Here is a 25623-nt window from a genome sequence, read left to right as displayed (position 1 = left end):
CGTTCAAAGATAGGTACTTGACCTGCGGACGGTTTCTCCGGAGACGATACTTCAAGACCGTCTCAGGGGACGTAGACTCGGCGGAATCAAATATCTTATCAAGCAATTATAGTCACGCAGTCTCAAAATGATAGCCGATTGCCGAATCCCAATGTCATGTGGACACCCTCGCGTTTCATTATCATGTGATAGGCGTTTTTCCCCGTCAGCAAAAGAGGCATGGACGTCTGCTTTTATACGTATGCTTCTTTTTTTTTTCTTTACTCAATTGTAACACGCACATGTGGGATCAAAAGAAGGATGTATAATTTGCTTTCATTGACGTTACATCAGTCGCGATTTCCCCTTACCGAGCTCCTGTGCCCGTACTTTCAGCAGCCTACGTTTCGGGTTATCCAGCTTCTTCTCGGCAGACCTTTCCGATGTGAACAAATGCGATGGTTTTGAAATGTATGCTCAGAAGGTACGGGCACAGGGCATGTTTGGAGGAATGGCGGCTGGTATGGTGCCATATATTATGTCACATTCAAGGCATGCAAAGGGTTTGACATCAAACTGTCAATTGGTTTGCGCACCCGGCCTAGATTTCGTTTCAGGTTCTAAGAATGACTTCATTAGTATCAATAGCGGCCACTAAAGATTTTTGTGCGGTTCGCGCGGGCCCACAATTGTAGATAATTTTGTTTTGCTTTGGGTACGCTAAGGGGCGCCTTTTTCTTTTGGTGACGGGAGAGGGACTTTGCATTTTGATTTAAATTGCTTAATGTCTCCACATAAACATTAGTATTCAGAACTTATAAAGCGCTTTGGACTCGCTAGTTTAGTCACTAATAGTTCAAATGACGCACCGCAGGGCTCGCAACGTTCACGTTCCTTGCTTCGGGATTGGTTTTTAGGTTATTTCATCGATAAACGATGTAGCTAAGGTGTGGAGCGATGCATAATTAAATGCTCGGATTCACTGGCCGCTCTGAGGTCTCTTAAAATGTTGTGACTGGAGTATCGCCCGCCAGTGCATTTCCCGCCAGTGTACGTATTTCGCCATTAGGCACGTATGACTGATCCGTCTTTCTCACCCATGTAGGGAATACCCTACCCCTTTCGATCTGGATGAAAATCGTACCGCGGCGTGCGGCCATGTATTGCTACTGCGTATTCCACGGTAAATACCAAAAGCTAAAAGTCGTAGTGCACTGGTGAAAGTTCTTACCCACAGCGTGCAACAATATCGCCATACTCTAACTGACTAAACTGGTGCAGTGGAAACATCCAAACAACCCATTTGTTTTCCTGTTTTACTCACAGAAGTAAGACAACATTCACATAATATAATATTGTTGGGGTATATCCGGCTTTCTCATTTTTCAGCGCTCCAATCCTCTGATTCTGATCTGGGAGGTACGGGAGTGCCTATAAATGAAAGCTAGACGAACGGCGCGACAGCCGAATTCTCGGCCGCCTTTCGGAGAGGCCCGAGCGCTAACTCCGAACAAGATATCGAGGACAACTTCCGCAACTACTCTACTGCCATAGCACAAGCTGCCGCCCGATCCTAAGGGTTTAGTCAACACCATTAATCTATTCCACCCGCCACATGACCGCTTGACCGCAAGAAAAATGGCTGCCTTCGATGCGGACGCTGGCTTTCTCTGCGGTACCCCGTCAAGTGTCGAGCACCTCCTGCAAATCACTGAACGGCACAGCGGAATATGTTCGGTATCCAAAGGCGGCGGTGTCCGACGCTAAGCCTCTATGCCGTACGTGTCGGCTTCTTTTTCTATGAACTCAACAACGTGGCTGAAGTCACGTGACCGGTCCTCTGGCACGCTCTCCCATCGCTTTCACTACGAAGCCAGAGCGCCTCACAGCGCTACGAGTCGGAGGACGGCGCGATCCAAATATCGGAGGGCGCCCTGAAAAAACCTACCGAATATGCTTAGAGCGCCCGACTTCGACCAGCTGAATGGGCATCACCTTTTCACAGTGCTCCAAGAGGCTGGAAATTGACCCGGAAAATATACCATTGGAAAGCTCCGCCAGAGCTGTCCCGCCGTCGTTGACGGTCATACCACTTTGTTTGTTTTCTCTGCACGTCGCTCAGTGGCACCAACTGTCGACAACACAAAGGTGCTGATTTAACTAACCTAAGGTTGAGGGGTTTTGTTTACACGCTTCGCACTGGAACTCGCTGGTTTCCTTAACGAGGCTTCTGGCGCTTGCGAGGTTGTTTGAGTCTTTTGGTTGTGTAATATTCGCAACTTTGCTGGTACCGCGGTGTGGGAATCGCGCTTCCTAGCTCCTGGATGATTGACTTCACAATAAATGCGCCTGCCTACACCTTCCTGAAGTGAAAAAAAAAAGTAAGGCTCTAATGCAGCTTGTATATTGCAAAACTACAATTACTTATGTGTCGCAGACCCAGCCTCTTACCGCTCATTCACACTGGAAGCGGATCCGCGTTCGCAAAGCGGTTACGAACGCGGTTGTATAAAGATCCAGTACAATTGCACGCGCATTTGATGACATCAAAGGCGCGTGCAAATATATTGGATCTTTATACAACCGCGTTCGCACCGCGTTCGCAACCGCTTTGCGAACGGGGATCCGCTTCCAGTGTGAATGAGCGGTTACTGTTATTCTACGACAATCATCCAGACGACAGCCATTTTGATGGGAACTAGATCGCCCCCTATAGGTCATGAAAGTTTCGAATTACGTTAAGGCTCACTACATTCTCGGGTAGTTATAAAATGTGACAAGATGTTGAATTTTATAAAATTAAAGCAAAATATTTTTGACGAATGCGCTTTACATTATTTTCCTGGAACATGTGTGTTGCACCAGATTTTGAGGGAGCCTTTTCAAATTATATTGTTATGCCCAAGGAAGCCAGCCCAAAGGCAGTTGAGAGCATTGGACAAAAGCAGAGGAAGTGAAAACGGGTTTCGACCAGTGCGTTGTCGCAATGTTGGCGTTGCTCACCGTTTTTCGATAATAAACGGAATTATTCAGTAAACTCTGGCGACGGAGTAAGATCCGACCCCCATGGATAACACCACAACGCAAGCGGACGCAAGTATGTCAGCTCGCACACATGACTTCACCGGCTGCATGGACGAGTTTGGCGGCTCGAACGGCACTTCGTGGACATCGTGGTACGATCTTCTCCAGTTCTATTTCCAAGCGAACGACGTGACCGACCCAATCAGTCAACGGGCACACTTGCTCACGCTATGCGGACCACACACCTAGGACATTGTGTGTGCGCTGCTACGGCCCAGCACGCCGGACCAGGTGAGCTACACCGACATTGTTAGTGCGTTACAAGCGCACTTCGACCCTCGCCCGTCTGAGGTGTACAGTCGGACCATGTTTCAGCGACGAAACCAGGTGGCAGGCGAATCAATTAACAACTACGTGGCAGCGCTGCGCAATTTAGCCACGCAGTGTAATTTTGGAATGCTGCCATCGGCGATCGCAACAACGATGCCACCTGCAACTGGAACAGCGAACTTTGGAGCAACGACGACGCTGCAAACAGGAACTGCAGCTAGGGTTGCTACACCGACGTTGCTGCAATTGAAGGTGATGTTACGCGACCGGCTCGTGTGTGGTCTACGCGCCGAGCACCTCCAGCAGCGACTCTTCGCGGGGGAGAATCTCACTTTTTCCCAGTCCTATGATCTCGCGGTTTGCGCGGAGAGCGCTGTTCGGCAACAACAAAAGTTGAAATCCGACCCCTCGGAAGTGAACAAATCCACAACCAGCACAGGATTGAGGAGTTCTCACAAGACGCAGGCTGGGCAAGGACAACGCTGTTGGCGCTGTGACGGAGCACACAGCCCCAACTCATGCAAGTTCGCGACAGCAACGTGCCACTACTTCTGAAAGCGAGGCCATATAAAAAAAAACCTGCATTAAAAAAAAAAAGAAAGCTACGAAGAAACGGTTTTAACGCAACAACTACTTGGGCACACCAAGAGAGCCTCAATCTGCTGAACAACAAGTGCCAACATTACATGACCTTCACTCAGTAGCAAGTGAGTCCACTACCCCCAAAATCACAGTGACAGTCACTCTACAGAGCCAACCAGTGACATTTGAGGTTGACTCAGGTGCCGCTTGCACCTTGGCCAGCAGTGATACTTTTCGAGCTGCATGGCCTACAAAGCCACCTGTTTTACAAATAGGTGACGTTCGTCTGCGCGCCTGAACAGGCCAGAAGATTGAAGTCCTGGGGACAGCAACAGTGGGTGTCAGCCACTCAAGCAAGACTTTCCAGCTTCCATTACTTGTGATACAAGGCGCTGAATGCAACTTGTTTGGACGAAACTGGTTTGGACCACTGGGCATTCAAGTCAGTGGAATTCACCAAACACACACGATGGTACACCTGGAATTGAAAGATGAAGCGCGCCCCAAGTTTCTGAAAGCGCGGCCGGTCCCCTTTGCTCTCCGTTCCGCCGTCGAGACAGAGATTGACCGACTGGAACAGCAAAGTATTTTGGAGCCTGCACAATATTCCGACTGGGCGAGACCGTTGGTGTTGGTGAGAAAGAAGGATGGAAGCATTCGTCTCTGTGGCGACTATCGCAGCACCGTGAACGAGGCCACGAAAAAGGCGTCTTGTCCTTTGCCAAGAACGGAGGAAGTGTTGAGCAGTCTGCGGAGAGGAACTACATTCAGCACCCTCAACCTAGCGCAAGCCTACCAACAACTTCACGTAACTACAGCTACGGCTGAGCTGCTCACCGTACACAGTAAAAGGGCTGTACAACGTGAAGAGGCTTTCTTTCGATGTGGCAGCAGCTCCAGCAATATTTCAAAAGTCCCTGGAGACCACCTTGAGTGGGCTAACCGGTGTCTGTGTGTACCTCGACGACATCATTGTCAGTGGTGCCACGGAACAAGAGCAAAGGAACGATTGTCAGCCGTGCTAGAGCGACTGGCAAAGGCAAACTTGCGTCTCAACAAGGCTAAGTGCCGCTTCAGTGTACTGGTAGTACATTTTCTGGGTCACAAGATTGATGCTAAGGGAATGCACACTTCAGACTAAAAGGTACAAGCGATAGTGGAACCACCCGCTCCGACTAGCAAGCAGACTCTGCAGTCATTTCTGGGCATGTCGGCCTTCTACGACCGGTTTTGAAAGCAGGGAGCGAAAGTAGCATCTGTACTGTACGAGCTGCTACAGAAAGACACTTCATGAGAATGGGAAAAAAGACATCCGAGAGCTTTTGCAGAGCAAAAAAACTGATCCTGAAGAGGACAGTCCTGCCGCACCACGATGAGGCAAAGCCACTACTGATTTCATGTGACGCCTCACCGTATGGTGTAGGTGCGGTGCTAGCCCAGCAGGACAGTTAAGGCAGGGAAGCACCGATAGCCTTCGCGTCCCGGACATTAGGTGCTGCTGGGCGCAATCGCGCTCAACTTGATCGGGAAGGCCTTGCTGTGGTGTTCGCAGCCAACCAGTTCCACAAGTATTTTACGGGACGACCGGTAACCGTCATGACCGACCAGCAGCCACTACTGGGAATTCTCAGACGGCAAAGACCGGTCCCCCAGATACTTTCAGCTTGCCTGACACGCTTGTGTCTAAAGCTTGCAGCCTACGACTACGATCTGAAAACCGAGCCAGCGAGTTACGTCTGACCGCTGACGCGCTAAAGTAGGTTTCCCTTACCAGATCGCATCGAGGAACCTCACGCTCCTGGTGACATCCTTATGTTCGAAGCTCTTCCAAGTCCGCCTCTTAAACCCGATTTGATGGCAAGATTAACGCTTGAACATGTCACCCTGTTTGAACTTTACAGAGCGATTCAAGAGGGCACGGTGCAGCAACTGAAGGTAGACGACTTCACCGCTTATTGCAGAAAAGCCACAGAGTTAGCAATTCATCGTGAATGCATCACCTGGGGTGCAAGAGTCGTGATGCCAACAGCAGCCTGCAAGAAAGATATGGCACTGGTCCACGCAGGCCATCGAGTAGTCGTGGCCATGAAAACCTCCCCGCAGTTTTTTTATGGTAGCCAGGTTTGGATGACGACATTGAAACAACAGTTGGAGCATGCGAGCCGTGCCAGCGCACGCAGACGAATCCGGCAAAAGCTCCGATTTCTTCGTGGACAAAACCATCGGCACCATGGCATACGCTTCATGTAGGTTTTGCTGGTCCCTTGTAGGGACGTACCTTTTCGGTAGTTGTGGATGGCTATGCTAAGTGGGTAGAGGCGACACAAGTAGCTCGTCCCACATCTGCATAGGTCATTGATGTACTGCGCTCACCGTTTGCGACATTTGGGATACCACACAAGGTGGTGTCAGACAACGGTACAGCGTTCGTGTCTGTCGAAATACACAACTTTTACAAGGACAATGGAGTTCGGTACGTAACGTCGGCTCCATACCATCCCCCCCCCCCCCCCCCCCCACCAAACAGGCAGGCAGAGCGATACGTTGGCGAGTTTAAGAGAGCGCTGGCCCGAAAACCATATGCATCGGTGCACCTGAGACTTTCACGGTTCTTGTTCCGTCAGCATAGTACGGTTCACCAAACAACAGGTGTTACTCCAGCTAAGGCCATGTTTGGTCGGAAGCTACCAACTCTCCTCGATTGCCTCGTACCGACAGCAGAGTCGCCAATAGTAACAGAAGTTAACGCGAAACAGGTAACTGCAACCCGGAGAAGAAGGCAGTTTCTGAAGAAGCCCAACTGTATTCCTGGCACCTTAGTTAGACCAATGGGTCGACGTTCATGGCTTGTTAAGTGTAACTCTGACATCACTCGCCGACACTTGAACCAGATTCGCAAACTTCGCCTTGACGAAGATGCAAATAATGTGTCATCAGCGACGCTCACAAAGGGCATGGGCCAGGACGATGAAGAACCAGAAACTACAGCAACAAAGAGGCAGCTAGACAGAACGGCTCCGAGCAGATCTAACCGAACGAGACGGCCGCCCCGCAGGTACAGCGTCCGAGAGGGGAGAGGTGTTATGCCCAAGGAAGCCAGCTCAATGGCAGTTGGGAGCTGCGGACGAAAGACGAGAAAGTGAAGACGTTGTTCGACCAATGCGTTGGTAGCCATGATGGCGTTGCTCATCATGTTCCGATAATAAACGGAATTTTTTTTTTAATTTTTATTTATTTCATTTATTCGAAAATACTATTGGTCCCTTACGGTACCAGGATAGGAGTGGGATGCACGATTAAATTTAACACAATAAAGGAACTACAGCCGAACAATCAGTCGTCAAACAAATACAAACCCAGTTTTCGCTACCCTGCACCGGAACAAACACAATGCATACATAAAACTATGTGCAATATCCACAATATAATGCAACAAACTCAACCCGTGCACATGTCAAGTGTTGAAATAAGAGATGCGAACTCCCCCCGGCCACATGCGCCTACAATGCTTCCTGGTAACTGGTTCCAACCTCGCGCAGTCTGCAAGAAATTGAATATATCAAACAATCCTTACCAAACATTTGTTCTTTCAAGTGCCTTCCGTGCTTGTTCCTCGTTATTCGCGTCTTATCTTCACAGATGTGAAGATTCTTGTCCATCTGTAGGTAGTTGTTTATAATGCTGTAAAAGAAGAGTTGGCTTTTTCTGTTTCCTGCGAAATTGGAGCAACCGTAAATTGGCTTCGCCGTAAAGAGGGAATACGGATTCTTGTCTTCGGTACCGCGTGTAAACAAAACGCAATGCCCGCCACTGAACAGTTTCTAGCTTTAATTGCAATTTTTCACATTCCGGATCCCAAACTTCGCACGCGTATTCTTAGATGGGGCGCACCAACATTTTGTATGCAATCAGCTTAGTTTCCTGTGACGCAAGTTTCAACGTGTGCCTGGTGAACCCCAGTCTTTTGTTTGCTTTACCAACAACATTCTCTATGTGGTTTGTCCATTTAATGTCTGAAGTTATAGTTACTCCAAGGTACTCATAGTCCGTGACATTTGTTAACGTAACCCCCTGAATTATGTAGCTGAACCCCAACGGCTGTCTCTTGGTAGTGATCGTCATGCATACGGTTTTTTGCGTGATCAGGGACATTTTTTCACGATGTACACCAATCAGTTATTTTAGACAAATACTCATTTAACCTAATTTGGTCTGCAACAAATTTGACTTATATGTAAATAATGCAATCATCTGCAAATAATCTGGCTTGAATGGGCGAATCAGTTATGAGGTCATTAATGTACATCAAAAACAACAGCGGCCCAAGTACCGAACCCTGTGGCATTCCCGACTAAACGTGACTTATTTTAGACATTTTTTCTTCAATGCCTACAAACTGCTTGCGATCGGTAAGAAATGCCTTGATCCAATTAAGGACGTTATTATCTCCCAAGACCGATTTCAATTTAATTAGTAGTTTTTTTATGACTGACCTTATCGAATGCTTTCTTGAAGTCCAAAAAGATTATATCTATTTGGTCCTTATTGTCAACCACTTCACAAAGATAGTGCACCATTTCTACAAGCTGGGTCACTGTCGATAAGCCCTCCCGAAAACCATGTTGGTAGTCGCTCAGAAGCCTGTTACAAGAAATATATTGTCGAAAATGTCTGGAAACTATATGTTCCAAAAATTTATAGGATGTTGATATTAAGGCAATGGGTCTATATTTGGAAACAGTTTTGGTTTCGCCACCTTTCGGTATAGGAATTATTTTACTCATATTGCAGTCGTCTGGAAGGGTTCCCGGTGACAGCGATTTTTCAAAAATAATCAAAAGATATTTGGCCATTCATTCTGCGTACCTCTTTAGAAAGGCATTTGGGATTCCATCTGGGCCCATCGACTTAGACGTTTTTAGATTCAGTAAAAAAACTAGAATTCCTTCCTCCGAGAGTGTTAACTCGTCCATATCTGGACAGTCCCTACGTTACACGAACTCTACAGGTTCCTCGTCATCTTTTGTGAATACGCTGGTAAAAACTTTATTAAGCTCCTCTTCAATATCCTGCTAGTCAGAAATAGCTTTCTTCTCTGTGCATATCTCGGAGTCACTTTTTAGAGCGCAGCTCTTAGGCAGCTGTTTCCGGCTTGAGCGGCGTCGCCGTCGGCGTAGCCGTGAGGTCACGTGACCCCCTCTGAGGTCACGTGGCCCCTCTGAGGTCATATGACCCCCTGAGGTCACGTGACCCCCTCTGAGGTCACGTGGCCCCTCTGAGGTCACATGACCCCCTGAGGTGACGTGACTCCCTGAGGTCACGTGACCCCCGTTCCTTATAATAGTCTTACGCGGAGGCTGACGCGGCACTCGAATTCAATCAGCGCCCGCGCAGGCCTGTGGGACGTGACGTTATATCACGTGACGCGGAGGCTTGAAAGCTGTCTAGGAGGTGTTGGGAGAGGACGGCGGCCGTGTGCACGCCCCCCTCTCCCTTTGACCGGCGTGCGGGCTGCAGGGCCAGGAGAGGGCTTCTTTCTGGGGTGGCGCTCCTTGGAACTATCGGACGCGTGGCAGCCAATGGGACTTTAGGTGCCGCTTCGCTCAACCAATGAGAAAATGACAATTTAGGTGCCGTTTTTCGCGGTTACAGACGCCGCCGGCTTCGCTGCATGGGACAGTTCATAATTTCGCATTAAGAACACACCTCTTTATCTGACAGAGCTACCCACGGCGCACTGTCAAGCTGCCAATAAATTGTTCCTCTTTTTACGGGTGCCCCATGTTCTGATTTTATACTTGTGGCGTGATTAATATAACAAATGGGTGGTTACAAATTCCTTAGGAGTATGCACAATATACTTCAAGAGTATTACAAACAAGGGAACAATTCTTTATAATTAAGTGACAAACTTTAATTATGTTAAATGTCCACTTTGACGCACAATGAATGACGCACGCAATGAAAAAATAAAAATTTCGATGAGATTTTCACTGTGGTGAGCGTTTCTTCGGTGAGCTTTTGTCCGCCGCCCGTCCTCGTTGATGCACTCTCGCACACTTCTAGGCTAAAACGGAAGACGGAAGTTATATAAAAAAGGAAAAAAATACCAAAAAAAACGGTTCCGCCTCTTTTTGAGGCTTGGTTTGGACCGCCCTTTACAAACGTGCCGCGCGCTTTCCAATTACGCTGACTTTAAGGCTTCGCATCGCGCATCCCCAAAGATTCGAGACATCGACCACATGTAGCATTTCTTGGAAGATGTGTGCAAACAGCTAAATGATAATAAAATCAACCCAGTAAATAGCAAATAACAGAAAGTTATCCCAAGTATATTAAGATAAGTTAGAGTATTAGCCAAGAAAATTTTAATTACCCTATAACTGTTTTAGAGCGCGGCTCTTAGGGGCCCGTTCCCGGCTTGAGCGCCGTCGGCGTCGGTGTCGGCGTAACCAAGGTCACCCCAAGGTCACGTGACCCCCAGGGTCATGCCGAGGTCACGTGACCCCCCTTCCGAGGTCACGTAACACCCCCCCCCCCCGAGGTCACGTGACCCCCCAGGGTCACGTGACCTCCCCGATTACGTCATCGTCACTGATGACGTCACCGGCATCCGCATCGTCATCATCATCATCATCACTGATAGCGTCATCAGTGACGTCACTAATGACGTCCCCGGCATCCGCATCGTCATCGCCATCATCACTGATGACGTCATCGGTTACGTCACTGATGACGTCACCGGCATCCGCATCCGCATCGTCATCATCACGGATGCACTGATGACGTCACTGACATCCGCATCGTCATCATCGCTAATGACGTCATCAGTGACGTCACTGATGACGTCATCAGTGACGTCACTGGTGGCATAATCGGCATCGTCACGTGACCCCCCAAGGTCACCTGTCCCCCCCAGTACCCTTCCCTCCTCCTCCTCAAGAGCTGCGCTGTAATTCGGTGTTACAGGGAGTTGTAAACGGCTTTCACTTTTTTTGTAGGTTCCCATAGAAAATCTCGATTTCTTCCATTGACTCCCATAGAGATCTTCGTTCAGTTTTTAGTCTATCAAATTTACGAAATCGCCATTAAGTATTTCGCAAAGTTTCCGGAGAGATATATAGTAGGGACTGCATGCTATCAAATTTCGTATGTATCTAACCTAAAAAAGAAGTCTCCTAGGTTCCCTGACAAGTGTTTCATTAATATTTTATCTCTTGCCATGCAAAGACATTTTTCCTGCCGCATGACATAAACTGCAGGAAAGAGCACTTGGCGTTTTCGAAATTACATTTAAGTAAATGACGTTTTCGCGATCTTAATCATTTTGTTTTATTAATTAATATTCCGATCCTTAGCTGGAATTTTAGCAGGTGCGTACAGTGTTGCAAGTAAAAGAGACAGGCAAAACACAAGCAATGCAAACAAATTTCAGAAGAAACAAAAAGTAATATGTAGACCGCGATGTAACTAGTGTAGATGGGAGGCGTGTAATAATGATGATGGCTGCGTGACAACCGGGACTTTCAGCAAACCGTTACTGTGCCCCGCCTTCCGCCCAACCAGATTTATTTTTAGGAAGTGCATTTCCACCAGGAAGCTGCAGGATTCAACGCATGCAGCCTGCAAGAATTGAAGCATAAAGCCGCCAAAACATGCAGTACACCCAAATAGGAGCCCTCTGGTTGCCATTCCCCTCCACGTTCCCCGATTTACCCAGTTCCGGGTCGTCGATTATCCACGCGTCCCACGTCGCCCACGCTCTGCGGAGGTATCAAGAGAGGAGGAAATAGCCATAGAGCGAGGAGTCGGCCGCCAAAGCCGCTAGCCCACCATGGGAGGTTTCGGCGTTAGCGAGTGGCCCGTATTCGCGTGGATCGTCTGTCAGCGTTTCCGCCTTAGCATCCACATTCCTCCTCGCCACCCGAGTGCACAGCGCATGCGCACTTGCAGATAAATCGCCGAGGGGGGCGTCCGCAATTGAATCGCAAAAACCCTTTTTTACAATCTAGGCTGTCTACAGAACACACTGGCCTCAGAGATGGCTGGCGCAATCTATGAGGTGACCCTGGATCTGCGTTTCCCTGAACATAATGTTTCTAGCTATTTGCTAGATCAAATCTACGTACTGGTAATGAGACATGAGACAATAAACGACTGGAGAAAAAAAGTATACGAGGTTAGACTCAAAATTAACCGGAACCAATTTCTGGAGGGCGGGCCTTTCGTACTGCTAGCTTCCAACGCTGTCAGAGCTTAGCGACGCCCCTTCGGAGTGAGTTTGCCAAGCGGCGTTGTCTGCTAAAGTTATAGCGGCGTGTTGTGAATTTTTTTCCTGAGCGCTTCACACTTATTCCTCCTCTTTTTTTTTTTTTTTTTTTTTTGCAATGTCGAATTTGAAGGAAGGCGTGCGGCCATGAAATTTTGTTTTCTTTTAGTAAAAAGGCGGCGAAACTGGTGTAATGCTTCAAACAGCTTACAAAGAAGATGCTATTCAGAAATTGGAGGTCTACGGGTGGTTTTCTCGGTTCAAGGCATGCTAATTATTTCTCGATGACCAACCTCGTTCAGGGTGATCCTCAACGTCCTCGTCAAATGAAAACATTAAAATATTTGGGCGTTGTTTACTCCTAGATTGTTCCTCTCGAACGAAAAAAAAAAATATGGCCATCTGCTTATTAGTTGGTTTATAAATTCAGCCGTGGCCCGAAATAATTATATATAGCGACTTAAAGATAGTAACACTGATCGGCATAGAAAAAGTCACTGCACAAAGAATAAAGAAAAAAAAATGGACGCTGGCTGCGTGAATTAAGATCCTCAAACAATACGCCGTCAGGCAAGGCCCCATAGGTTACAAGACCGCTGTGGTGAAACTTCAACGTTACCAGAACGCTGATTGGACACAAAGCGTCGCGTCAGTGGTGACCTCGGACTCGTGTCCGCACCGATTGGGCACGAGTTTTAGCCGAACGCGGATGCAACACTCGTGTTCAAACCCGTGCCCCGAGCTGGCCTCCGGTAGATGACGTAGAAGACTCGGCACCACGGCCTTTTTGGAGGTGTTGCACCGGGACGCGTAACTCTATCATGTCTATTCAACCAATCGCCTCTCACTTCTTTTTTATTTACTGCAAGGATTTATAACGGCTGTACAAAATGCCATAGTTAAAAAAAAGAAAAACTAGAAAAGTGTGGTCGCTGCCGAAGCCACGCAACAAAAGGTTGTAATGTTTTTTGTTTTTTTTAACAGCATAACGACGCAAAAGGGACGAAATTCCTCATGAGCTGCAAAATTAAGGCCTCAAAAATTGGAAATTAAATGAACGAATGGGTGATTCATTTATTGAAGCGTACGGTCCAAATATTTAGTCTGCTTTATATAGCTTAAGGGTGTATATTTCCACGTCGGCCAAAACAGACATCACGCCAAAAATGGTGAGAGAATCTTTAGTTTATCAAACACTGATTGGCTACTTGCAGAATGTCTTAACCAAAGCGATGAAGTGTTTTCAATCAAACATATTAATTCCTTTTTGCTGTTCTATATCCCAAACAAACCAATGACTGTATAATAGTGAAATCGACCAATTCCATCAGGGATATTTAAATAACATTCTTGTCAGGGCTGCCTTATAATTATCAATACCGGCTCTAATAAATTTCTTTGCATCGAATAAAGGACATTGGAGGTGGCGAACGTTATAGTTTCACCGTATAACCATATGAAATATGCGACTGTTTATTTATGAATCTGCATCTGTGTATTTAAGTGCATGTATCTGTTTTTCTGACACGCCAACTGTTTACGAAATGCGATAGCTCCAAGCGTAAATGTCAAGGTAATCAATGGTAGTGTTTTTGAAGTTTTGTAGATCGCCTGCCTCTCTTTTCCCATTGTTAGGAGAAGAAAGGCAGGCGGTCTACGGAACCTTTAAAATAGCGAAAGTCCGAGATCTACAAATATAACACCACACACAACACACATGTGCCTCGTTCCCTGTTTGATGTTATTTACTTTTATCTTTGCCACGTCGGTTTTGCGCAGTTCCAATTCACCGTATTGTGGCAGAGAATCCCTTTTATAGAAGTGTGAATCTCTAGCTCAACAATTTCCTAAACATTATCGGTCTCAGGAAAATGAGGTTGCTCATGTATGTAACTTCATGCATTTTATTGTTCATTATGCCACATCACTCGGAACCTTATTTGGATCGGTGCATAAGTGAAGATTGTGGAGCTCAAAAGTTCAACATATCCAAAGGAACTCACGTTCCGATTTCATACCGCAGTTCACTTTTTTGCAAGTATCAAAACCTACAGGTAAGTGCTTTGGTATTGCATGCAAAAGAGCACGAAGGTTCTGTCATGTGTCTAACTCAATAACCCAGAGCCCTGGCAACTAAATACAAGTAACATACTATCATAAACGTTTTGTACAAAAGTTTCAAATATTTGTGATTTTGTCATTAATTACACTCTAATCAGTGGCTCTAAGCTCACCTATATATTCAATGGTGTAAATCATGTCTGACTCTGCAGAAATTTCTATGAAACAAAATCAGGTCGCCTAACGTCTGAACAAATAGGCAATTGTTTACAACTCAATCTTAATTGAACAATACATTAATGAAGGTATAGCGCAGACGTATACTCCTGCTCTCTATAGAACAGTATAGCCTTAGGATCCTCACCAAAAATTAACAAGACTAGAGGGAAACAGTGAGCTCAGTCAAGAGTTATGTGATTCAGAATTACCAAAAAAGAAACACGTTATTGATTATTACTCTTAATAGTCTCGTAGCTAGTCTACCAGTGTAGATTAACCATTATAGCATGTATTAAAACACAAAATATGATGCACTACAGATAGTAAGAAAGAATACGCCCTGTTTTTTAGGTATTGAAATATATGAGATCGCTGTATCTGGCCTTGACGACACCCCACACTGGAAGGTCCATCTGCCGACTTGAAGTAAAAGACTTCAGTGTGCAAAATAAAAGTGTTTCTATGGATATATATGATACCGATTTGCAAGGACACTGCATGTAAGTGGGGTTTCCTGACCCGAACATTCTCACGACTCCGATCCCCTTTACTTTAACTTGCCATGTGTAAGTTATTGAAGTACATTGCTATGGGGATACGCTTGGTTACATTGTCTTTGCACCTTTGAGAAATATTTAAAAGGAGGCACGCAATTAAACCTGAGAAGGATTAGTGTATTTTACTATCTTGCGCGTAAAACAATAAATATTATCTACTGTATTTTCTCAACTCTAGCCCGCACTCCCACTCACTATATAATCAGCAAAGGCAAATAGGGTTAAAAATAAACGATTTTGCTAAGAGAGTCCGCACCCTGAGTATCGACCGTACGACGTGCATTGTCCGCACCTTCTGGTTAGTCGACACGAAAATCTTCTCACACACAACACACCTTGTCAAATATCTGCTTTCTTAGCACGTCAAGAAGCTTTATCGGATATTAATTAATTGCCATACTCTTTCAATCACAAAATTCATCATGCCTCGTCATAATGAATATCTTGAAAAACAAAATTCCTGTATAGTCGGGACCTGGAGATAGTCCACATCGCGTAAAATTTCAAATTTGAGGAAAGGTTATCAAAAGATCAGTTAATTACCACGTATGAGGGTATTGTAAAGAAAATTCGTTTTGCTTTTTTTCAGTACAGAAATAATACTAATTAGTTATTTCCAGTTTATTGTAAGGTATATCTCATTCGTATATTAGTATATTTCATTATTTGCCTTCCCTTTAATTTCGTGAAATATCAAAGGCCCATGGAGGGAGGCCATTAAATATTTTCCGGACAAACAAAACTTTTATATTCTGCTCGTAAATCGATATGCCATTCAAGACCGAAAGTAAAGAATAAACTATGTGTTATTATATTTTACAAGAATATTCAGTAATATCAAATGCTCGATTATTGCGGTTAAAACTGAACAAACTTCGAATCACTGAGTCGCATTCCGCTAAACGTTTTTTTTTGTTTACTTCAGCGCTAACATTTTAACAAGTTCAAAGCTATTAATATTATATTACTCCTGCTAGGCCTACTGTTATTAAATATTAAATTTTAGTCGTCTTAAGTTTTGTGTTGATGGTAAAATAATTTTTTGACCTATATTTGGTTGCCCTTTTTCTGTGTAGAACTGCGCAGGTCGGAAAAAATACTGACTAACAATGATAGAAGCTCTTTGAAGTTTGACCTTATAGAAATTTATATCTTTCATCGTACATGGCAAACACAATTAGACATACAATGCCGAGTTCAACTAAATGCGGAACTTGTAATACTCTGTGCCTGATATATATATTTCAATACCCTATACTTGTATATCTTGTTACTAGTACCTTGATATTCATATGTACTCTGACATCCGATCTTCTATTGACCATCTCATGAAACATAAAATTAACAATGGAAATAAGTTGTCTGGTTTTTAGAAAAAATCTGGTTCTTTCTCCTAATTCTATGAACAGCGTTTCTACAAAACGCTCATGTTTGCAAAGCTAAGGCGTGTATATTATTTTCAGGAACGTGCTTCAAACACCCTTTCAAGTTAGGATCTGATTATGCCACATTTTAGATTGTCATACTTAACAACTGCTGTAGTGTTAGTGGTGTTACCTCCATAAAATGTTCATCATTATTTCTGCCCCATTATTATTGTCATCATCGATTTATTACCAAAACGCGGTAGCGATTTGCCTATACATTCATTCCCGTGAAATTCTCTAGAACAAAACCATGTTACACGACATATTGCCAACATTCATAACACAACTGCTTCTAAATCAGTATTTCTAGACGTCTGCTTGATAGAAACTCCATCTGTGTAGTATGTTCTTTTGTCCATTGTTTTGTGTTTTAAAACTCTCGTTTGCATTCTGATACGGACAGAAATGTGAATAAATCAAATATATTAATAAAAGTTTTTTACTCCCATTTTGACTGTATAATGAGAAAACAGGGTGATAATTAACTAGAGATGTTAGAATACGCGTAAGCTTTTCGTTTTGAAAGTACCTTACTCTAGAAAATATCTGCACCATGAACATTTTCTGGTAACGCATTTGAACAGTGCCTTATTATGCCACGGTTATACCGGTAGTATATGCGGTCAATGAATCCATGCAGTTTGTGAGATTGGAATTTCGGGAAATGGGTTCACTCTCCAATATTAAATTCTCGCTCGTCAGTGTGGAATAAAATTTGTGTACATTGTTATAAATTGTTAACTGTGCAATTCGGCTCACCTCAAAAAACAATTTGATGACGCAGTCTGAAAAGGGACTTGAATGCGACTAAAACGCTTTAGTCTATTTTCTTATTTTCATTACCTGCTTTACAAATTCTAAAGTCAGTTCTGTATTCTTGCTTAAACCCGACTATATATGGCGGGATTTAAAAGTAAAGGTTCTCCAAAAGCACTATCTAGCATTTAGCAAAGAACGATTGGATCTATCACCCTGAGATTTGCAGTGAATGGTGTATTCAATAGTAATAATAATAAATCGTTTATTGAGCAATTCTTGTATACAATTTTGATCGAAGGCCCGCATACGCGCGCGAGCGCTTGTGTGCGGGACCGTGGCAACCCAACAGCAGAGTGCTCAAAATAATTAAAACAATGGTGACACAAACATTTTTGCCAAGAACAGGCTATGTATACATTGTTAACACAGGAAAAGCGGACAGCGAAAGAAGGAACAGTATGTATACATGACGAGAACACCACTCCTTTATTTCTGTTTCGCGTCTTTCAGAGACGGCAGGTCGGACAACTCTTCCGGAAGTTTATTAAAGTAGAATGGAATATAATATTTGCTTAAACGCCTCCCGTAATTTGTGTATACCATAGGAATGGAAAAGGTTTCAGAATGTCTTAAATGTCTGTTGACTCTATACTTGAAATCGTTGGTATAATAATATTTCATTAAAACTACATATTCCCTTAATTTCTCTACCTGCAATATTTGTAGAGAGGTCAATTTTCTCCATTATCAAGAGTTTAAAATTTTGAGCCATAGGCAATACATTTTGCAATATTATATATTAGTATATTTAAGGTTTTCTTCCAGTGGGCAGAACAGGTTCCATATACAGTGATTTCGTAACGTAAGAGGGAGACTGCCAGTGCTTTGTACACTCTTTTCCTAGGTGAAATAATATCGAGATTTCTTAGTTTGTACATATATCCTAAGACCGTTCGTAGGCGCTTTACTGGATTTTCGACGTGTGCACTCCATGTTAGGCATTCATCAAAAGTTATTCCTAAATATCTTTTTTCGGTCGCACATCCGAGCGGAGAGCAGTCACAAGAATTACAGTCGGTAAAATGCTTGTGCTTTGGCACGCCACACTGACAAAGCAAACAAGGAACCATATTTTTCTCACTAAACGGCAATTACGCATAAAGTCCTGCAAACGCTGTTAAGCATATTTATTGCGTGCCCCAAAACACCTTAAAGGTTTCGAGATTGGCGCACAAAAGAAGTCACTTACACAAAAATTAATATTCAAATTTAAAACATTTTTGTTGCACGTCAGATAGACTAAGTCGTAATAAAGTATAGTAAAGAAGAATTTCAGTATTAAATAGGGCGTGGGTAAGACATTGTGCTGAACAAGGGTCATGGCAAACAAAAATTAATTCGATGTATTTTTATCCTTTAATTAGCTTGTTGGAATAAAACATGTCGCAAAGTTGCGTTAATTTGACTGGGACACGTAACCTTATACTGCCGAAGACATCAGGTACATCACTATGCCTTCGAGGAGCTTCCGTAGAAACACTACACATCGGCTATATGTAGGGTCACTTAAATTGCTGATATTCAATTTTCCAGAAAACGGTATGCCAAATAAAATCTCACGTGAAAGTGCCTATCATAAACTATGCCAATCAAACGTCTTTATAGCGTTTTCATACCTTTTCATTCGTTTTTCGATGAATGGTATTACACGGCAAAACCAAATTCCAGTCGGGGCCTAACCACAGCACGAAATAATATACGTAGCATGCATCATCAGGTGCTTGAAAGTGCCAAGTCCAACGTTAGATCCTACCAAGCAATTTAAAATCGGTACCACAGATTGTAACTACATGATATTTCCGTCTGGATTGGCATTCTACAAAAACACCAATGTCTGTGATTACATCAGCTCGAATAATAGTAGTTGTCCCATTTTACATACAATGTCAGGGGTCCTAACGCTTTGAAAAAGCGAGCTAACTTTTATTTTGTGGCTTTCAAAGGCGAACGGCTTGACGAGCACTATTTTGAAATACTGAAAACATTATATTGAAGCGATTCAGTTTATTTAACAAAAAGACCAGTTGAGAAAAAACTTTGTCATCGGGAGGTAAGAGCTCCCTTGGAACATTATACGTATCTTGAGGGTGATTTCACCTCCGAGATGCGTAATTGAAAGCAGTCCAGGATACTCCACAACCACGGTATATATCGACTCATCCCTCTGACATCACGCCACTCTGGTGGCGCTGTTGTCGGAACGGCGCATGCGCAACGCGTCACTTTACGCAGATCTGGTCACGTCACACGCGCACTATTCACAGCTGCTGTGGGCAAGCTCGGAAGTTTGTTAACAGCGCGTTCGTCTATAGCGTAGCAGCATTTAACAATGTATAGCCTTATACATCTAGTGTATATCTTGCACCAGTGGTGCAGAAGATCTGCTAGGTTTGGGAATATGGGTTTCCACGTTTTACAGCGGTAGCCTGTCAGTGTACCTTCCCGGTATAAAATGCTCATGTACGAACGCGAAGCCCCACAATACAGCAGAGGCGCCGCTCTACCTGACCCCGTCGCTCCTCACACAGGGCAAGGCTCTCCCCTTTGTTCCCCCCTGTAAGCCGCCGCTGCCGTTGCAGTGACGACGGTCTCCCTATTCCCCCCTCCCCCTTTGCCAACCCTCCGGCAGCCGCCGTTGGGAAATACCCACGTGGTCGCACTGTGCGTACACGCTCCCTAGCCACCTCACTGTCGCCGCCCAGGTTCCGTTCTCGTCTACTCTCCGCGCCTCTACAAAACGGCTCGAGTAAGCACTTTCGCTTGTCTACCGCAGGCGCGGTCACGGAAACCCCTGCTCTAAATATAGCTTCAGCCAAAAACAAAAGGAAAAAAGCTCGCCTTTGTGTCTTTCTTCAGCATAGGCAACATGTCGCACATCACAATCATTCCACCAAAGCACACATCTCCTCACACATGTCTCTTACATTAATTTCACGAAAACTACAAAAACCCATTGCAAACATTGTACAGCATTTTCAGAAGACGACAGCAGAAAGTACAGAGGTGCACGAAGAGAAAAAGAGAGAGAGTAAGTGTGTACCTTCCAACGTTAAGCTGGCATCTTCAGAAGCATGAATCACCAACCAGATCAGCTACATGCAGTCAGAATTTCACAGCACACTGGCTGAAGGAAAATCTCCTTCAACATGCCTTTCTACAAGACAGCAGCTACCGCTATCAATGGCAGCACACACTATGTAGTCGTTTGCAATTTTTATTTTGGTTACAGCCTGCGCGAGGGAGCAGTTTCCGTGGAGGTTGTTCAAGATACCAAAACAAAGCAGTTTTCAACAATACGAATACCACGACGACTGGGTGAGTCACATAAGGAAATTTTTAGCCCACCCAATAGTACGTAAGATTCAAGTAGTTCCTGCCATTAACGCACACGATAAGGTTAGAACTAACAACCAGTCCACATTTTGCTTTCCTTTGCTTTTATAACTTTGGGGCTAAAGTAGATGCCACTAATAAAGTAAAACGTGAATGTTGAAGAACCAGTTTCGAGAGTCAAATTAAATATTCGACGGTAGCCTGCACTATTACACGAATTGTTCCCTATTCCCAGCTCCCAATCTATGGCGCAGTTATAACGTTTCAAGAGAGGATCTAGGGAGCTTCCATTTTAGACGACGCTAGTTCCGCCCCCCCCCCCCCCCCCCCCCCCCCCCGGGTGCGCCGTGCTCCCGCCATGCAGGTGTAGGGAGATTTACCAGTTGCCCAGCAAGCCCAATGCGACTGCTGCCAGTGACATAAGTTTTTAATATTAAAAAGCTCACAATAATTGTTTCTTCTTTGGCCGTTTTTTTTTTTGTCGGGGATTCTAACTTGTGTTTAGGCGTTCCAACACGATTGCGGCCTTAGTAAATGCCTCGATATTTTTAAAAAGATTTGTGTCTTCTATCGCAAGACAGAAAGCACTAGAGCCTGCTCCTGTTCAAATCGCGAAATGGAACTCTCACAGACATAAAATCACCATCGTGTCGGACATTTGTTACCGGTTGAGGCATTTACGGCAAGTGTGTTAGCTATGGCGGCGTCATCCGCGACTACAACGACGGCTCTGTGCAGCACGTACACGCTCCTTCGACGAGTGGACTCCCAACAAAAATTATATTTGCTTATAAGACGGCCGCTTCCCCGTCGCAGACAGTTGTTTTCACGGTGCCACCAAAACGTCTGGCGAGTTGTAGTTCAATGGCATAAGAGTAAGCGGACAGGCGACCATTGAAAGACAAAAGCTTTCTTTATTTTTTCCATTTCCGATGTCAAGCTCGCAGAGCTGAAGAGAAAAGAAAAATTGCACAAGCTTGATCATGCTGACAAAAACCAGGGAACATAGAGTGTATCGAGCACAAAATATACAATCCAGCAAACTCCCCACGAAGGAATTCATGTCACGTGACATAACGTTACATGATGTGGTCACGTCAATTCCCCCGCTAAATTCAGGGGAGGGGGGGGGGATCGATGTCAAGCCTCTTCAGGTCACAGTATGAGGTCACGTGTAAGTCATTCACGGCAAAGGTTAACTGGGAGATTGACGTCACACGACCAGGGGATCACGTGACTCGCTTGACTCACGAAGCATTGAACGTCGATAGCTTACTATTCACGCCGCTCTGCGTTTGTGGGAAAGCCGCAATCTAAAACGAAATTCCACTTTTCAAGCGGGATCGGTGGCTGAGTGGGCTAGCGCACACCAGCTCGGAGCACGTGGAGCGAAAACTCGCGCTGCAGAACTCAGGGATCCTGGGTTCAATCCCCACCCCTGCCCGTTTCTATCTGGATAAGCATCGTACCGGCGTGCGGTCGTGTATCACTACTGCGTGATGCACGTTAAAGACCCCAGGCTAGCGGTTGTACTGCACTGGCTAAATTGCTCATCTACAGCTGGGAGACTCGTTGCCCGTCGAGGCAGACCAAGTTCTAGGCTCTATAAATATACACTCAACCCAATTTTTTCCATTTTTCAGATAGGGTCAGTCTTCCAAAAAAAGAAAACACAAGGCTGTTTTTTACGGAATTCAACTGTTGTTTAATTTTTATTACATCGTTCGACCACGTATATCGTAAGTAATTCACCTTTTCAAAATCAACGCATATTATCAAAACTTTTACAAGGTCATTTATGTTTCAAAACAGAATGTGCTTACCAGGCTTTGTCAACTTATAGGCGTCCGTTTGCAGGGTACATGGTGAAGGCCATCTCTGAGGTTTTCGATTAGGTCACCTCTCTCTTCTTTCACAGTGGCCGCGGTGCAAGAAAAGGCACCTCGCTAGAAAGCAAGCGTGTCGAAGATTTGCTCCCATTTCTGCCACGCCATGAGCTCATGCAGCATGACATGCCCACACGCTTTCAAAGCCGCGGTTCGCGAGTCCGCGCCTGGGTGCGCAGCCTACAAACGTCGCGCGAATAGTCCCTGTTCACGTTATAGGGACACTGACAGGGAATTTATGCTTGCCAAGGTTTTTATTTGTACATGACATATGAGAGCCAAAGAAACCATAACACAGTTTGCGGCAGTTTGAGAACTGGCGAGTTCGAGCCGCGCTCACTCTTTTCTCTATGGTCACGTGCCGTTTTTTTTTTTATGGTTAAGTCCTAACCACCAAATATAATCGAAGTCGTGTGGCATCGAAGGCACACACTCAATAGTAAGAATAGCAAAGAAATATGATACCCATCTTTCGTGGCTTGTAAAAAACCGCAAATACGTTCATTGAAGAGAGAAAAAAAAAACACAGACACGAGACTTCCGATTGAAACCGCATGCCAGTAGTTGTACGTAATATTTGTGAGCAATCAATATTTTTTGTCGCCCATAAGAATATCTTAAGTTCAGTATCACGAATGTAAGCCGATTTTCATAGGAAAAATAGTGTCTCGTACGAGACAAGGGTATGCGTAAGCATTCACTACCTTAAGAGACCTAATTTACACAATATTCCGTTTCACTGTCATCCCGACCCCAGCCAATGCTACCATCCGAGCGAGCCAATCAAGCCGCACGAAACGTGCATCGTCACGGCGCTCCTCACTTTTATGCCCTTTGCCAACTCCGAATAAACGATTTACGCCCAATGAATTCACTGCGATGTTTTGTTTTTTTAACCCGAGAGAATTAACCCCTTAAGTGCCTTGGACGGGCTGAGCTCGTCGGCCACTTTCTGGCTAAAAATGCCGTGGACGAGCTCAGCTCGTACGAGTATTTTTGCAGTGCTGATCATAGATGGCAGCACTCGTATTAGTTGTCAAATATTTTTTCGCCTCCGCTGATTTTTGCGTAATAGACTTTTCATATTTTATGTGTAATACAAGAGGAGTAACAATTCAAAATAAAAAAAGAAATCTGGCACTTTTAGGTTACTCTTGGAAAAAAAATTGGCACTTAAGGAGTTAAGGAGCTCGTGTCTTAGAAAACCGCCGTCGGTGGCGTGCACAAAAAATTCAGGATTGGTCGATAGGTTCCTGACGTCACAGGACCATGACCTCACGCGGGAATTTCAAACAACCGACAACGCTCACGTGAAACGTGAGCGTTGCCGTGATGAATAAAAAATTGAAAAAGTTCTGACGGGATTTCAACCGGCGACCCTTCGGTTGCGAGCGAGACGTGCTACAGTGTAGGCCGCGCAAGCCATGCTAGCATTGCTTGGGCACGAGCTGGAATTTATATGTTTCTATGCGTGCCCTCGGAAGCCGAAGCAAGGCGACATCAGCGACAGGACGATCCTGAGATGCGATAGCGTCTGCGGATGCCGGAACGCACTTCCGCTTCCGAGCATGAGAAGCGAATGAGACGGCGATGCGAACGGAGCCCAATAACATTATCGTGTTTCACTCTTAAAGGCGAAGCTTAAGCGAGCTCCAAGTTTTTGTTTACGTCATTGGCTTAGTTGGTGATGGTGACCCATAAAGACAGCGAGTGCCGCGACGATTCACTTCTTTTGTTTTTTGCTTGATTGGCTCCTTCGGAACGTTTCCGTGGACTTCAGTTGGACTTAAAACGGAGTACAGGAGGCATAGCAACGTTGGGTGCGTCGTAAACATGTGACTAGGCATCAAGAAATTTCAAGAATAGGCGTGTTCACCTCAAGAACGGCAGTACAAATGTCCGGCTCCCCACAGGGTACTACTAATTCCCTCTTTATGTGGTGAATTATGACACATTTAGGTTTATTTCAGGTTGGCTACAGGGTATACCTTACCATAGCTCACACGTCTCAAGCGCCAAAAATATTATAGCTTTCCCAGACAACAAAATCTTGCAAGAACTACTTTGCGCAGCGTATGAAGACTGCGAAAAACTGGCCTTTTTCTTGATCTGACAACGAGTATAGTAACTATGCATGAAAAAAAAAAATAAAAAAAAACTAATAATTGTTTTTATTGCGTGGTTGCAGTTTGCGAGCTCTTTGTTGTATCCGACCTTACAAGCAAGATGCACGACACGCCCTGCCACTCAATTTATCGGTTATATTGTGGGTATGGACGGCCAACTCGAGGTACGTAAACGTAGACCGTATGAACTAACAGAACTAACTAAACTTCTCTGCTATACATGTGCGTACTACAAACATTTCCAGCTACTTGAAAACTAAAACATTACAGGGAGCAGGTCCAAGTTTGGCAACCCTACAGGGGCGCGACTATTGAGGTTTTGCTCCAAGACATTAGTTAGTGCCAAAGTACTTTTCGTTCGCTTTCCTGTGTCTCTTCTCTGGTTTGGTACATAATTTTCAAAGTGCCAGACATGAGCCAAATATAATCGAGTAACCAGCCGCCGTGAGGCCTAGTTCTGGCCCCTGTTTGGAAGCTTGACCTCCGAATTTTCGGGTGAAAACTACACAACCAAAAGTGAGTCTTGTTCTGGCGTTTCCTCCGGAAATGAGACTTAACTAAGTCAGGTGACAACCGCACAACGAAGCAGTAAAGGCTAACGAATGCACATATTAAGCAATATAGTGCCTAAAAATTCAGGCTCGGACAAAGATGAAAGACGAGGTTGTGTACTTTGCGTAAATACGGCATAGAATTAATTCCTGCCGTTTATAACTGATTACCTATGAAACACAGGTTACGTTTTCTCCCCACAAAACAATAATCACACACACACACACACACAAAAACACGACCAGCGTAAACTCCTTTAATAAGCAGCCAGAACAAGCGGTCAAGCAATATGGAGCCGATTATACGCCGTAAATGTTTTTCACAGCCATGCGCAGGGGTTGGCGAAGCACAAGACACCAGCGGAGTTTCAGACATTGTTATGGTTCGGCTATTGCCGTCATCCCAGCTATTGTACACGATTCAGTAACCGAACGATTGTCGAGCTATTGATAATCACGA

The 25623-nt window shown here is 44.8% G+C and overlaps 1 protein-coding gene across 1 annotated transcript in view; it reads left to right on the top strand.

The window, feature by feature from the left end:
- Positions 1–14100: 14100 nt before the first annotated feature.
- The window catches only part of LOC115322752, a 37078-nt gene continuing 25555 nt past the window's right edge, over positions 14101–25623 (top strand). The window contains exons 1-5 of the mRNA XM_040205693.1: positions 14101–14238; positions 14816–14964; positions 20497–20586; positions 22248–22339; positions 24675–24776. Coding sequence (XP_040061627.1) covers positions 14101–14238; positions 14816–14964; positions 20497–20586; positions 22248–22339; positions 24675–24776 — 571 coding nt within the window. The remainder of the gene's footprint in view (positions 14239–14815; positions 14965–20496; positions 20587–22247; positions 22340–24674; positions 24777–25623) is intronic.

This window comes from Ixodes scapularis, unplaced genomic scaffold, assembly GCF_016920785.2.
Source record: "Ixodes scapularis isolate PalLabHiFi unplaced genomic scaffold, ASM1692078v2 PGA_scaffold6__148_contigs__length_123643588, whole genome shotgun sequence".
NCBI classification, from domain to species: Eukaryota; Metazoa; Arthropoda; class Arachnida; order Ixodida; family Ixodidae; genus Ixodes; species Ixodes scapularis.
This window is presented reverse-complemented; position numbering and strand designations above follow the sequence as displayed.